Below are 16,375 nucleotides of genomic sequence, written 5' to 3' on the forward strand. Positions count from 1 at the left end.
CTCATATTATAGGTAATCACGACACTTAGCAATGAGGAAACGACTGAGAAGGAGGATTCGAAACACCTGAAAAATATTATTGAAAAACATTGATTTTTGATGTTTTTTAATAGTTTTTGCTAATTTTGCAATAATAATTGTTATTTTTTCAATTTGCAATAAATTCTATTTTGTAGGAAATTTACTTATTTGAAAAACTTTTTTGGGTTCACAAAATGTTTCTAAAATGCACAACTGCCGAGATATAGCAACAAAAAGGAGAAAAAATTGAATTTTTTTCCTCAAATTATTAAACAAAAGATTTAGCTCACCCTTTAAAAGTGCCCATATAGTGAAATTTTCAATTCTAATAATATTTCAACGCTAGCAAAAAAAATAGGATACTATATTACCAAATGAGGATGTTTTAGAACAGACACTGGCTGGTCTATTTAGTGTTAACTTGTGGTGATCTAGGTAGGTCTTGATTTTATTGACTCTTTAGACTGGTCCTGCTTTTGGGGTAGTGTGCTTAGTTTACCTACTAGCTTTCACCTTTTTCCAGTAGGTGCTCCTGCTCCTATAGTATGCAGTCTACCCTGAGGATACAGTCTACCGGTACATATAGCTCTATTATAGTCTGTGATGTACCAATAACAATCTGAAAATTCCTGAAGAATTTGCGCAAAATAATGAAATTCAAGAACACTCTTGTAAAAGAAAATATTTATTTACAAGTACAGTGGAACCCCGATAAGTCGGCCCCCGATAACCCGGAAGTCCGGCTAACCCGGACCGATTTTCATCAGACAAAAATTTAACAAATAAACAATTTAACAATTTTATCAAATAAAAATGTATGTAGGCCAAATAATATTTCAGAGATAATGTGTATTTGTGTAATTTGAACACATAAGTACAATAGTAAAAATGATTCATGCACACGGCGGCAGCCAGAGCGACCGTCTCAGCTTATCGGAAAGAACAGACACCTGTCTGTATTCCTTTTTCTTTATTTATGTCAAACTGTCTTAGCATTGTTTAAAAAAGACGTGACTATTTAAAAATTCTTGTATTGTGTGTAGTACAGCCTATTAATCACTTCCGTTCTGTAATGTAATCGTGCTTCAGATTGTGTTTGCTTTGTCTACATAATGGTAACAAAACGTAAAAATGTTGCAGTGACAATGGAAAAGAAACTAGAAACATTAGGTAGGATTGATAAAGACGAATCTTTAAAATAAATTTATTGCAGCATCATAATATGATATTATGCTACCATAGGTCTGGATCCCGCGTATGAAAAAAAAGTTGATTAATAGCAAGCTAAAAATTTATTAATAGCTTAAGGGTGTCTAGTCGGATAAACTTTGATATATGAGAACACTGGAACAGGGGCAGTTTTAATTGTGGAACAGGTCAAAAATTTGGAACGGTCAGAACACGAAAATGGCACATTTGTTTTGTCCGACAGAACAGACATAAACTCTCCGAACAGAGATTAAACTCTCATGCAAAAATCAGACTGCTATTTATCACCTGTCATAATTCCTGTCATTTGACATATTCTACATGTTCCACTCATTAAAACGCCAATTTGGTGATAAATAGCAGTCTGATTTTTGCATGAGAGTTTAATCTCTGTTTGGAGAGTTTAAGTCTGTTCTGTCGGAAAAAATACATGTGCCGTTTTCGTGGTCTGACCGTTCTAAATTTTTAACCTGTTCCACAGTTAAAACTTCCCCTGTTCCAGTGTTCCCATATATTAATGTTTGTCCGACTAGACACCCTTAAGCTAATAACAAATTTTCAGCTTGCTATTTATCAATTTTTTTTTGTACGCAGGATCCAGACCTACCATATTATGGTGTCGGTACATCTCTACAGTATGACTGAGTTTTTTACCAAGAAATGAACAAAACTCTACACTCTATACAACTATACGTAATTTAGATGTGTACTGTGCATATGTGTTTCATGTTTTTGTAATTGTAATGGAGGTTATTTATTAATTTTTACTATATTCTCCGGCTAACCCGGATTTTCGATAACCCGGATCGGCCGCGGTCCCGATTAATCCGAGTTATCGAGGTTCCACTGTAATAAACATTTGGTAGAAAATAAATGAAAAATGAAAAAAAGCTAATAATTTACAAACAGTTTACAATACATTATGTCAATTGTTACATACAAAATAAAGTGACATAATATTAAATTGGAAAATTGGAACTAATGAGTAGGTACTACCTTCATATTAGAACTATAACTGAAACAACATAATATTTTATATGAAGATACCTATGTAAAGATATAATAACCAGAATTATGTATTATGAAAAATAACATCTTTGTTTCATCTTTTTAGACACTATTCACATATTGCATACATTATTGCAGAATTAATATAATGGTTAAGTAGGTAAATTTTGTTAACATTAACCTACTAGAACAAGATTCATCATATCTATTAATAAACTCACTTTTACAAACAATAAGTGTAGTAAATGTAAAAAAATGATTTACATATGAAGTGTTTACATTTCTCATAAAAAATGCAATTTTCCATCAACTTTATGATTATGAATTAAAATAGATGATATAGTTCAATTCAATTCGATGAAAAGGTATTTGAAATTGATAACGTTTATGTCCTAAATTATTTTTAACGATTATAAATAGGTATACCTAAATTCTTTCTCTCAATTAAGCTTTATCTGTCATCCTTTTCATGCAACACCTATGCCCAGTATTAATAAAAATTTTACCATCAAAATATCTCAGTTCTTCTAAGATCAAAATTGAGCAGAAAAGATCGACAATTTTTATAAAATTTATAGCCTAAATACCAGAATAAACTAATAAATTACAGGTATATCCTCCAGATGAATATGTAAAGCAACTTACCCATCTTTTAGAACTTTATATCCTGTCGGTTTTAGTATTTCTTCGACACAGCACAGTTTCACAATATCAAACAGTTTCTTTATTGTTATTTAATATCAATTACTACTTTATATTACGGGAAAACGGCAAATTATAAATTTGGGCGAGCCCATAAATGGTGTTAATTAAATGATTAAAATGATTGATATAACCACTGTTGCCAACACACAATGTGACAATGACAGTGACAGGAAGGAAGATGTAAGATCACAGAACACAGATTTGAATCATAGACGTAAATATAGATAGACTGAACAGCGTGTACAGCTAAGTGACGACACCATCTTTTTTCGTCATGGGATCTGTCTAGACCTAGACCCCGTTCACATGACAAGCGCTTGTTTCTGCGAATACACTTATTAATTGCGTCCCAGCGGTGACAAAAACGTCAACGTCCCGAAATGCTCTATCAGGCTGATGACATTTTTTTACAGCAGTTGCAGGGTCTATCTATTTTTACGTCATTGATTTCTTTCTAATACCCGCTTTACACCAACAATAAAGGCGGCTGCACAATTGACCGGGAATGGGAACGAGAACGGAAACTGAAAGCATCAGCAGATTCACAATTAAATGGTAAACAGCTGTTTTGTCACTGTCACTTGTGCTCTTAATTATTTTTCTTCTCAAAATAAATTTTGTCTAAAGGCTGTATGACACTATGCATTTTCTTGTATCATTTCTAATATCGTTTCTGATATGTCAAAAAAATGTATAGTGTCATACACAGATACAAGAAACGATATCAGAAACGATACAAGAATTTGTGTCAGGCACAGATTCTTGTACAATAACTGCGCCAATTTCTGCGCAAAGAGCAAAAACGTAAAACCTGCTGGTAAAACTTCTAAATGTCATAATGGCGGCTGAAAATGAGATCATATGATTTATGTCTTGATTAATTTATTTGTGTTTTGTAGGTATTATTTATAAATATTTTATTGATACTTAATATACCGTTTGGTATGGACTACTGTTCTACTAATAACCATATATTTAGAATAACTTTGGGTTTCATATTGCATAATTTTTTAATAGAGGAAAATACAATAGTTCCAATTTGGATCAAATTGAAGATAATTATAATGCAAATATTTTAGCACAAATATCAAAACAAAATAAAAAACACAAATAATCAACAGTCAACGTAAAAATTCTAGTTATTATAACATTAAAATATTTGTTTTTAAAAGTTTATAAATTTTATAAAATCCTTAAAATCAGCTGTAGACGCAGTACTACCATACCAATGTAACGTGACAGGGTGACAAACAAAATTTCGACCAATCACGTGCCGAATTTCATACAGTTTTCGATACAAGAACTTGCATAGTGTCATACAGGGCACAAATGTACGTACAAGAAATGATACAAGAAAATGTATACAAGAAACGATATCAGAAACGATATTAGAAATGATACAAGAAAATGCATAGTGTCATACAGCCTTAACGATCTTTTCCTAATTTTATTAAAAGAACATGCCTGTTAACTCTATTTGATGACGAGCTTTTATTATTTTCGTTTTTTATGATCTTGGAACTAATTTACACAATATGTGTGCAATCGCAAAGGTTTGTCAGCATAAAGATAAAAAGCATAGCATTCAAATATTTATATTATTATTATATCTAATTACCATATAAGTACGTACTATGATCTACATCACGGATGAGGACATTTTTCCAATAAATAAATCAATCGTTCGTCATTTATTTTAATGCAAAATGTATAAAAATTGTCACTAAAACTTGGTCACACACTTCTTAACAAATTTTTATTGGGCATTTGACAGTATTTTTAATACTGCCTTCTGATTGGTTCCGGGAATACAACGGGAACGAGAAAGTTAAAACATGGTCAACTTTCCCGTTCCCGTTACCGAACAGCTTCTCGTTCTCGGTGCATCTACAACAATTAATTTACGTAGAGGTTTTACACTTTCAAATTCTACCTACTCGAAAGGCCCGTTTTCACGCTATGTCTTATTGTCAGAGACATGTTAACCGTAGACGAAATATGCCACTCAATGAATCGAGGTGTAACGCCGATATCAAGGACGCCATTGGTCAATATTCATTTTGAGTGGTCTAGCCATCTTTGTCCGTCATATGAGCGGTATCGCTTAGTAAAAAGAGATAGATAGACCACCGATCGACTGCCGCGCGTTACGCTTTTTTGCCCAGTATGCTTTGTCTTTTGCGCGATAGGACAATAAAATGTGGCGTGTAAACAGCAAAACGTACGTCTTGTCGAATCAAAATGAAATCCAATATACACTGGACAAAACGCACATTTTGCCGTACGTTTTGTATGACCCACAAAACGTACAACAAAACGTAGCGTGCAAACGGGCCTTAAGATTTCTTTCATGTTTCAAACTGACAGTTGACTTTTGGATGATGGATTTACTCGATTCTAGATCCTGACCCGTTGCTTAACGGCGTGTAATTTGTGTTGCCTATATAAACTTGAATCGCGAAATGAGCCTGTTTAGTATTCAAAAAATATTATTATTCCTGCCTTTTTTCCTTTTTCCGCAATAGAACTAGCATTTGTTTCAAGCTCTATTTTATTCTTCCAAGAAATAAAGTCATCATGATTGGAAAACTCTATTGTATCGTATTGCATAGGAATGCTATGAGAAGTTTCATAAAGTCCTTTTTAAAAGTTGCATGATAATTACACAGAGAACATTTATGTTGAATTGTTTTAGTTTCTGAAGAAACTGATTGTGTGCACTTTTTTGACATGGACGTTTAAATTTGACTTATATCTAAATTCAGCCCTATTCTGTAACTTTTAACAAATCGAATAGAAATGACCAAGTCGAATCGTAATTACCCAAAATCGGAATGTTTGATATCTATCGCGTCATTTTTGTGTTTGGATCGGTATTCTGTAACTCATATCGTAATCGGAATCTCTGACTTCTATTTCACGCGGTTCTGAGGAGGTGGCAGCCGCGCAGTAACCAGCGAAATTGTGTTCTGTGACCTATTTTGTTACTTGAGATATGACACCGTTGCCATTTCCTCAATGTTTTCATACTTTCTTCATACTATCCTCAAAGTTTTGAGAAGTAAATAAAATATTCGTGTAAATACTGAATGCAAAAAGCTTAAAAGAGGATAAATGGTTTTAAATTAAAGTTAATTAAAATTGATATAAAAAAGAAGATAAACTGATAAATAAAAAAGATAAGTGAAGATAAGAAGTATAAATGCTTTTAAATCAAAGATATTTAAATTGATGTTATTAATTCATTATTATTAATAAATTATTTAAAATTGATATTACTAATAATATGCAATCTTTAAGATTCGATTTCAGTTGAAATAACTGCTAAACAACTTTTCCCAAAAATGGCATCTTTTCTATAATTTGTTCAGGCTATGAGCGTTGACTGATAAATATACAAGTATACTGGTATAATATTTATTTATCAAGCTATTCTTGTGCATTATACCATTGATTGCAATTGTACAAGAAATATACGAACAAAATATGGCAACAATGTGAATGGGAAACATTCAGACGCCAAGTAGCAAATAAATAAGGTTAGGTCCAATTATTCATACTCGTACAACATGTCTAAATGAAATATATATAGTTCTCTAAACAAATAACACCACAGACTAAAAATTAAGCAGCTAAAAAAGGTACAAATACTATAAATAATTATAAATAAGTAGTATGTAATTAATTATTTTTATATATAAAATATAAACGTCAAAACAAAACAAAATGCGCTTGCGTCAACCACAATTCCGATAATCGAAATCTCATCTCGACAGGGTAAATGCTGTCGAAGTGATTTCTATTCACATTACGATTGTAGAGATTCCGAAGTAGTTATGGAATACGGATTTGGACTATTTCTATTCGACTTGGTCACTTCTATTCGATTTTACTGACTTCTATCATCGAAATGAGTTACAGAATAGGTATGATTGTCTATCATGTGTGCACTTATAGACTAGATGTTTCACGATAACGCTTTGGTTAAATATGAAAAACAGCGCTCCATGCCGCTTGTATCGGAACTAATGCAAGCGGGAATTTCAAAATGTAATTTTGGTGGGAAGAAAATGTTAGGTTAAAATATTTGTACAGTTGAAAAAAAAAATAATTTGGTTTTAAAATATGCAAATTATTTTTAATTTCAAATATACAAAATACCATTTGAGAAAAAATAAAACATGACAACGTATTTTTATTTATTTATTTAATACCAGCAAAACCACTTTGTATATACTTTTTTACAAATCGTATCTTTACAAATGAAATTATTAATAGTTATCTTCCAAATACTTCTACAAAAGGGTATCTCAAATGATTGAAACATGTGTGCATCTCTACTTGTTGAAGGACTTTCAACTAAAACAAAAAATTAATATAATTGATTTGATAATAACCATATTCATTTCACGTAAAATAATTTGTATTAGTTATATATTTTCTGTAGGGGTTACTTACTTGGTGTTACATTCGTTTGCTTCCCTACACCACTAACTGTGTTAGTGTTACTTGTCCTCTAATAACAAGTACTTGTTGAACTCACCATGCAAATGTAAGCTAGGAATTTGATCTTCCTAGGGATCTTCAATGATATAGAAGAAATCTTCACTCCAGGTGCATGGCGACATCTCAAAAAACGTATCATTACTAAAAATGACATTTAGTTTAGTATGACCTTGAGATACCTGCGTGAAACATCTAAAGAGAGTTAAGAAGAGAGTTAAGTGATCTGTGCTTATAGACGTTGCCTTTAAGCACTTTTAAAGGGGCAATTACATCCAATTTTGTCAGGTCAGGATGCGAACTTTTTACATGTCTTTTTATGGCGAATGGATTTAGTGTCCGCAGTCATATAAACCCAAACAAACAACAAATACATGTCTTTTAATCAGTCAAATAATAATGTCAAAAATGAATTTTTTGAAATGTCACTTATAAGTGTTATATTTGTAAAAATTTTTGTAAAAATAGATAAAACACATTAAAAAAGTAATGATAATGCTCATAAAAAACGAAGTCCCACCAGAGAAGTCCCATAGAAAACGTTTTGCAATCATTTCTTGAATTTTATGAGAAATTTTCGTAGGTCCGAAAAACAACATGTAATATTAACTGAATTAGTGAGAAGAGGAGCCCAAATTTCGAGACAGATGAACGAAAAAAACTTTATTTGATTCCTTTTTGTCAATTTTAAAATTAATTAGTGTTGTTTAAGACAATCAAAATTGAACCCTCACGCACAAGTTGTACGTGCAACTTCAGTGAGGTGAGGAACTGAGTTTATTATATGTATAATTTATTTTCTACGAATAAACACACCGATTATTTTCGTTGTCAAGAAAATGAAATACCTACTCAAAAGCAAACACAGAACTGAACAGTAGAAGTTCAGTTAAGGAAACAGTAGATTCAAGTTTATATAGGCAACCCAAATTACACGACGCTAAGCAACGGGTCAGGATTTAGACAGAATAGAATTTTTTGGGCTAACCAGTCAGTAAACTTTCGACAAATGTCAATGTTTGTGATAAGTTCTAGCGAAGTTGATGTTGTAATGCAACGTTGTATTTTTTGGAAAATAATACATTAAATTCGAAAATAAAAAGATTATACAGTATGAATCTATTCAAAACAACTGTACGTTAATTCAGCTACGAAAGCAATGGTCGATTACAGATATGATTTAGGACTTGACGTGTCTCTGGACTCCTCTACTGATAAAAAACGGAAATTACGTTTTCGAAGGGTAAACTTTTTGATAATCTTTATTGATTTTTATTGAATTTATTTATTTATAAAGTTCCTTGAAGGCCTAGAGCTAAGAATACAAAATACTTATACAAAACATGTACTTAAACAAAACTTGTAACAAGTGGGGTGGCTTCTTGTCAAACCATGCTCCTTGCCTACTAAAATGACTGTTTGTTGCTCTTTCTTCCCAACCAATAATTCCCTCATTTCTGAGGTCTTCCTGTATGCTGTCAAACCATCTTTGTCTGGGTCTTCATTTACTTCTTTTCGTGATTAGGCCTAGTTTTAGGATCATCTTTGGCATTTTAGGATCATCCTTTCCATTCTCATCCCATGTCCCATCCATCTCACTCTCTGTGCCTTGTTCCCAATTCCTCTAGGTCCCTGCTTGTTAATCGCACCCAATCTTCCACCATGTTTTTGCCTCTAGATATAGCTCCGAGCATTTTCCTTTCCTATCTTTCCAATTTCTCCATATTTGCTTTTTTCATTGTCCATACTTCACTACCATACGTCACTGTGGGCCTTATTACTGTTTTATATATCCTAAGAGTAGGCCAACACTCAGATGGAAGGATGGTGTAGATGAGGATGGGAAAAAAATAGGCAACTGTTGGCAATGGATAGGACTGACTGGCGTAATAGACTTGGGAAGGTCAAGGCTCTTTCATAGGGCTGTAGCACCATTGATGATGATGATGATATCCTTAGCTTTGTTTTTCTCAATACATATCGTGGGCGTACTGGGAAAATCCACTAACTCCATTTTTTTCAATTTTTACATTTTTATACCATTCAATCCACAACATCAATATGTTAACAGGAAAAACCGTATATCTCCAAATTCGTCCTCGACGGTGCTTAAATCGGTACATTCAAGGACACAGAAAATCAACTAACTCCATCTTTTTTTAAGTTTTCATGAATAAAATAATGTTTTTCCAAATATCTTTATGTACATGTATGTGCAAACCACCTGTGGTTAACACCCTTCAAAATCATATCCAGGTACCAAAACTTGAACAGCCAGTGTACTCGATTTTTAAGAGGTAAGTCATACCGTATAATAATGTTTAAATGCGTTTTTCTCAAAACTTTACTTTTGTGAGTTAATAGGCTATTGATTGTGTTCAAAATAAGAGAGCTAAAAGGAACTACAACGTTAACAGGATTTTATTGTTTCATATGGTCAATGGACCTCTAAATTTGAAAAAACCACAGAGTGCTACCATTTAAATGGGTGCGTTTTTGAGAAAACGGTGAATTAGTCCCTAGGCGCAGGGTGAATTAGGGTGAGTTCTATGCACTTTTGGTACATGTCAAAACAGGTCTACCAGAAAATTGTTCCCAAGTTAAATTTACTATTGAAATATCACATTAAAGTCAAAAGTATTTTTTTTTACAAAAATATATTCAAAAGAAAAGCAAGAACAAAACACAAAAGAAAGCAATTTTGTTTTTTGCCCCATAACTTTTTTCCACAGGGATATAGTTATAGGCATAGGCATTGCTTCGGCAAAAAATGACTTATATCATTCCCTTTTAAAATATAGTTTGGTAAAAGTCTCTAGGGTTTATAGGTTCCGAAATAGGAGTTTTAAAAGTTCGTCGTGCACAGCATTTTTGGGCCATTTTCCCAATTATTTCGCAAACATTGTTCTGTAACCTTTTTCTACACATTTCTACGTATATACAATGGTACATTTAGTAGAAAGAGAAGTCAATTACCTTTAAAATGGTCTATTGCAGCGGTGCTCAATCCCGTCGATCGCCAAAGTTTTTGAAGTCGATCACGATTCACTGAAAAAAATACAAATGACAAAAGACGGTGGCTGTGCTGACTCACCACACTTACTGACTTTTTTGTCAACAAATTGAAATTATTGATTGATCAAAGGAAGAGAAAGGAGTTAAACAACATTCCATTGTTGAAAAGGGGGTAACTGCGTATTTGAATTATGCAAGCAGTTCGTAGTGACTTTGAAAGAAGCTTCGCTAATTTTTAAAAACTGACAGATATTGTAACATTCATGTCTAATCTATATTCTTGTGGAGACGTGGAAAAAATTGCCACTGAAATATCCTTTCCTTTGAATATGGAGATAATTTCTGGCCAAAATGAGGTACTGAAAATAAAAGTCCAGAGCGACCGATACGAAATTTCGATCTTTTATATCCCCCTATAACCAGGAAAAGCAGAATAAACATGCAAGAAACGATATTTAAAAACGGTCACCAATGCATAGCATTTGCAGATGATCTGACGCTATTAGCAACAAGCGAAAAACAACTACAAAAGTTAATGAAAAACATAATAACAGAAGCCAAAAAATTCAGACTTAAAATAAATGAAGAAAAGACAAAGTATATGATAATGGGAGAGATCCAAAAAGAAAAAGAGAATAACATCATAGTAAAAATAGATGGAAAAAAACATACTTGTTCAAAAGAGCCAAAGAAATTATTTACCTGGGAGCCAAAATAGACGAAAATGGTCATGAAGAAGGGGAGATAAAGGCAAGAATAGCTAAAGGAAATAAAAAATATGGAGCATTACGCACACTATTGAAATCCAAATACGTATCAAGAAAAACAAAAATAAGAATTTATAAGATTGTTATCAGACCTACAGTAACATACGCATGCGAAACATGGGTGCTCAAAAAGTCAGAAACAGACCTTTTAGAAAGATGGGAGAGAAAAATGCAAAGAGCAATATACGGAGGTGTGAAAATAGAAGGTCAGTGGAGAAGAAGAACCAATAAAGAATTGGAAGAACTATATCAAGAGCCAACGATCACGACGACGATCAAAGCACAGAATACGATATTTGGGGCACATCGAGAGAATGGGAAGTAAGCGAATGCCAAAAATGGTACTCTCACGAAGACCAATACAAAAGAGGAGGAAAGGGAGGCCAAGGAAAAGATGAAAGGACAGTGTGTACGAAAACTTGCAGAAAAGTAACATTGAGAGATGGAAAGAACTAGCATTGGACAGAAGGAGATGGAGGGAGGTGGTGAAGGAGTGTATAAAAAGACTGAAGTGTAATTAAATAAAATTTATAAGTTATGTAAGTTATATTAAGTTATTTATTATTTATGTAATCTGAAATATAAACATTTTAGCCCTAGGCCTACAAGCGCTTAATAAATATAATAATATATCCCCTGACAAATATTCCTCTTTGAGGCAAGTAGCTCTTCAGCTCACAGCATTCTTTGGATCAACGTACTTGTGTGAGAGTCTTTATTTTCCCAAATGAAGGTGATAAAATTAAAGTGTCATAAATGTTTTCCTAGCAGTCGATCGATGGATGCTTGCATTTTATGTGGTAGATCCCTCGCAGTACAAGTCTGAGCACCACTGGTCTATTGTATAAGATTATACTGCTCTTTTAAGCAAGTTATGCTTTTTCAAGGTTTTATACTTTTAATGATTTTTGATATTTTTAATAAATATCAGATATAAAGGAATATATTATAATATCATAATAATAAAGGAAAGGGAGAAAGAAAGAAAGAAAGAAAGATATTTTTAATGATTATTTTTTAAATTTCTCATTATGACTTTTTTTCTTGTACATTTAGGTATACTTATAGGGTGTCAATTTGAAAAGTTGCCACCCCCCTATAATTTGGTTCCTATAGAAAATCTAAAAATATACAAAAACACGTCAAATTTTTTTGCGAGGGGGACATTTTATAGACCAGTTTTCAACCAAATTACACTAACCCTCTAGCGGGGCGAACACAACCCCCAAAATCTTTAATTAGAAGGGGGGTTGAGTGATACCTCATTTTAAAGATTATTCGATTACCTTTTCAAAAATACCACATACATTATATTTCTCTTCAGTAATTTTGGAAAAATCAAGTGAAACCGTACAGATATTAAATATATCTTAGGATTATTATTAAATATATTATATGCGAACACTTAGGTGTCACTCCTCACTTAGGAAGACGATCAAGAACAGTTCCAAATTCAGCGGTATTCCAACATATGACTGATTCTGACCACCCTATTAGTTGTAAGGACTTCTCAATCATTGGTCATGCAAGTTCTCCAACGGAACTCAGCATCAAGGAGGCATTATCCATATTTCTTTTGAAGCCACCCTTAAACACGCAACAAGACATGGCGTGTTTGAGCGTGTTTTTACGTTTTGATTAATTATTGTTTGTTCCTTTAAAATTATTTTAAAGCATCCGCTCAAGAAACTTATTATTCTGACGATGATTAAAGTAATAATTGAAACGTCACCATGAATTTTAATTTAGTTATGGGTTTTATCTTTAAGTTTATTATTTTTATCAAAATATTAAATATTGAATTCAGAACTCCAAAATTTTTTTTCGAGTATTGAACTCAAAATTGAATTTTTTTGGGGTGTTGAAGTATTTAGAGTGTTTTTTTGAAGTATTTTTGGAAAAATCAAGTAAAACCGTAAAGATATTAAGTATCGAGTTCAGAACTCCAAAATTTTTTAGAGTATTGAGTCCAAGATTTTTCCAAAAGTACAGAAAAGAAATATAAGGCATGTGGTATTTTTGAAAAGGTAATTTAATGACCTTCAAAATGAGGTATCACTCAACCCCCCTTTCCATTAAAGATTTTGGGGGTTGTGTCCGCCCCCGCTATAGGGTTGATGTAATTTAGTTGAAAATTGGTCTACAAAATGTCCCCCTCACAAATAAATTTGACGTGTTTTTGTATATTTTTAGATTTTCTATAGGGACCAAATTATAGGGACCAAATTGACACACTGTATACATTGTGAAATAAAAAAAGCTTATTTTCTTTACTTTAAAATGGTGTATTGCAAAAAATTCTAGGACTATTTTAAAACAAGAAATCCGTAGGATATCCAAGGTTATCCGTAATTTGAGAAAAATTTAATTTTTTTCAATTAGAAGAATATAATTGTGAAATATAAAGATATGTACTTAACTCTTGAGCGAAATTCATATTTTTTAACATACCTCGTACACTATTGATAAAATTTTATATCTGATGATTGTATCGTGGGTTCTAGACTATGCAGAGCATTTTATAAACAACAATTTTTTTTATGAAGTTAACAATAAAAAAGTTTTCCATATGGTTCCAACTTACTTAATAGTCCTAGAATTTTTTACAATACACCATATTAAATAAAAGAAAATAAGATTTTTTTTCAAAAATGAATAACCATTTCAATTTTCAAGATTTTTTTTATTGTGCAATGTATATACCTAAATATACAATAAACAAGCTGAAAATGCGAGCATTATCATAACTAAATTTTTTTTATTATTTACGTATTTTAATTCATAATATGGAAAACTTCTATTATGAAAAGTAGTTTAGAATTAATAATTATGTTTTAATGTGCAATTATATCACTCTAATTTAAATGTTATGAACTATAAAGGTAGTTTACTCTTGATCGAAATGCATATTTTTTATATACCTCATATAAAATTAATAAAATTTTATATATGATGATTGCATCGTAAATCTTAGAACATGAAGAGCTTTTTATGAAGAATACCTTTTCTTCGTCAAATTAAAAATAAAAGAGTCATAAATGAAAATGTTGTTGGTATCCATAATTTGAGAAAAATCTTCAAATATTTTTTTCCATTAGAAGGATGTAATTGCACATATCAGACCATAATTTTTTATACCAAACAATATTATTTCATATATTGTCGGTTCGCTAAACTCAGACACAACTGGCTAGTTGTGTCTGAGACAACTTGGCTAGCAAAATTATTGGCAATAATTTTGCCAATTCGACAAAAAAATAATTTCTAAATAGTTAATAATTACTAAATAATTAGTAATTTTGCAAATTTCGGCAAAATTCTCAAAAAACAAAAAAATTACCTACTAAAATCACTAGCCAATTGTGTCGAGTTTAGCGAACCGACTAGTATATTTTAATTTCATAGCAAATGGAACAGTCCATTTATCATATAGGGGAGGCCGTATACTGGTATAAACCTTTTTAAAACTGTTAATAAATTATTGCTTTTAAAATATTATACTCAAATTGTATTTTTGAACATCTTATTTATTTTATATAATAATTAAATTCACTATCAAATGTCATTGATGTTTTATTAATACTTAATTTGAAATTTAGTTTGACATTCACGAAGTGTCAAACTCAAATGTAAATAGCCTATGCTTTGCTTAACAAATCGAGATTTAAAAACTAGCCTACTTAATAGCAACGATTTCAGCTGGACGTGTAGTGTGTCGGTAGAAAATAAACCGATTGTGACGTCACATTTAAGACTTTGAGGTCGATTATCTCGAAGACGGTTAGAAATATCGAAATGCCGTTTTCAGATTTGGATTCAGAAGAAAAAACTACATACGAATCCATCGATAAATCTGATCTGAATATTGCAGGAGCGGCAACGCAATAACACACACACTTTTGCGAATTTATAAACGAAATGTTTTCGTTGAAAAAGTTATAATGAGAAATTTAAAAATAATCGTAAAATATATCAAAAATCATTAAAAGTATAAAATTTTGAACAACCATATCTTGCTTAAAAATAGTCATTCAGCCTTCTGCTATAGACCATTTTAAAGATAATTGACTTTTCTTCCTATTAGATGTGACATTGCATATACCTAAAGCTACATAGAAATAAGTTACAGAACAATGTTTGAGAAATAACAAGGAAAATGGGACAAAATCGCTGTGAGTGGCAAACTTTAAAAAATCATATTTTGAAAACTATAAATCAAAGACACTCCTACCAAACGTCTTTTTAAAAAGGAAGCATGGAAATTTTTTTTCTTTGAAGCAATGCCTATACCTATATCCCCGTGGAAAAAAGTTATGGGGAAAAAATAAAATTGCTCTTTCGTGTTTTTTTGATGTGTCTTCATGTTTTGATGTTTCGATAGTAAATTTAACCTGGAACTATTTTCCTGTAGACGTGTTTGTACCAAAAGTACATAGAACTCACCCTAATTCGCCCTGTACCTAGGGACTAATTCACCCCTTTCTCAAAAACACATTCCTTTAAATGGTAGCACTCCACGGGCTTTTCATACTTAGAGGTCCATTGACTATATGAAACAATAAAACCCCGTTAACGTTGTAGTTCCTTTCTAAAATACATCATCAATAGCCTATGGTGGATTTTCCTAGTGTGCCCATGATATTTGGATTTCATCACCCCATTCCTTTATTTCCCTTTGCCAATCTGGCATTCAGTTCCCATTCTTATTGGCCTTTCTTGAAATTATATTCCCTTGATTCACTAGATATGAAAGTCCTTAAACTGTCTCTCATCTGTTGCCTCTGTATTTCCCAGTATCATGTACTTTGACTTTTCCTGGTTTATTTTTAGGTCAAAATATTTTGCCTTCTTTTCTAATCTTTTCATAACATTTCTTAATTATTTTCTCGTTTTCTTTAGTACAATAATATCATGCGTGAAGGCCAGACATTGATACTCATTGTTGAAGATGGATCTTGTCGTTTTTTAAAACCTTTTTATATACTTGGGTTGGTTGGTGTCACGGACTCCGCAAATTTTGTAATCCATTTTAAAAATAGTTCTAGGCTACCTAGACACCTGAAATTTTCAGGATAGCTTAGAACTAGCTAACAATGCAATATTTTACTGCTATTATACAGGATGATTAATAATTAGTGGGGTGAAGC

The 16,375-nt window shown here is 32.0% G+C and overlaps 2 protein-coding genes and 1 long non-coding RNA gene across 8 annotated transcripts in view; 1 reads left to right on the plus strand and 2 right to left on the minus strand.

Annotated features, from left to right (window-relative positions):
* LOC114329219 (actin-binding LIM protein 3) overlaps positions 1-3,077 on the minus strand; it is a 148,592-nt gene extending 145,515 nt beyond the window's left edge. For 3 of the 4 annotated variants that reach the window (XM_050655980.1, XM_050655981.1, XM_050655979.1), the window contains exon 1: positions 2,884-3,077. In XM_050655980.1, coding sequence (XP_050511937.1) covers positions 2,884-2,887 — 4 coding nt within the window. In that variant the 5' untranslated portion in view covers positions 2,888-3,077. The remainder of the gene's footprint in view (positions 1-2,883) is intronic. The other variant, XM_050655978.1, reaches the window with a different exon arrangement.
* LOC114329217 (endoplasmic reticulum mannosyl-oligosaccharide 1,2-alpha-mannosidase) overlaps positions 1-16,375 on the plus strand; it is an 87,396-nt gene that overhangs the window by 13,475 nt on the left and 57,546 nt on the right. The window contains exon 1 of one of the 3 annotated variants that reach the window (XM_028278256.2): positions 8,415-8,689. The exons of the other annotated variants lie outside the window; for them this stretch is intronic. Coding sequence (XP_028134057.1) covers positions 8,606-8,689 — 84 coding nt within the window. The 5' untranslated portion in view covers positions 8,415-8,605. Of the gene's footprint in view, positions 1-8,414; positions 8,690-16,375 lie in introns of those variants that run through there. 3 annotated transcript variants of the gene reach the window in all.
* On the minus strand, positions 7,133-7,540 carry LOC126887998 (uncharacterized). Its single transcript, XR_007699333.1, has 2 exons — positions 7,402-7,540; positions 7,133-7,302 (listed from the first exon to the last, which is right to left on the minus strand). It is a non-coding gene; the product is annotated as an uncharacterized LOC126887998 (long non-coding RNA).

This window comes from Diabrotica virgifera, chromosome 7 (assembly GCF_917563875.1).
Source record: "Diabrotica virgifera virgifera chromosome 7, PGI_DIABVI_V3a".
Lineage (NCBI taxonomy): Eukaryota > Metazoa > Arthropoda > Insecta > Coleoptera > Chrysomelidae > Diabrotica > Diabrotica virgifera.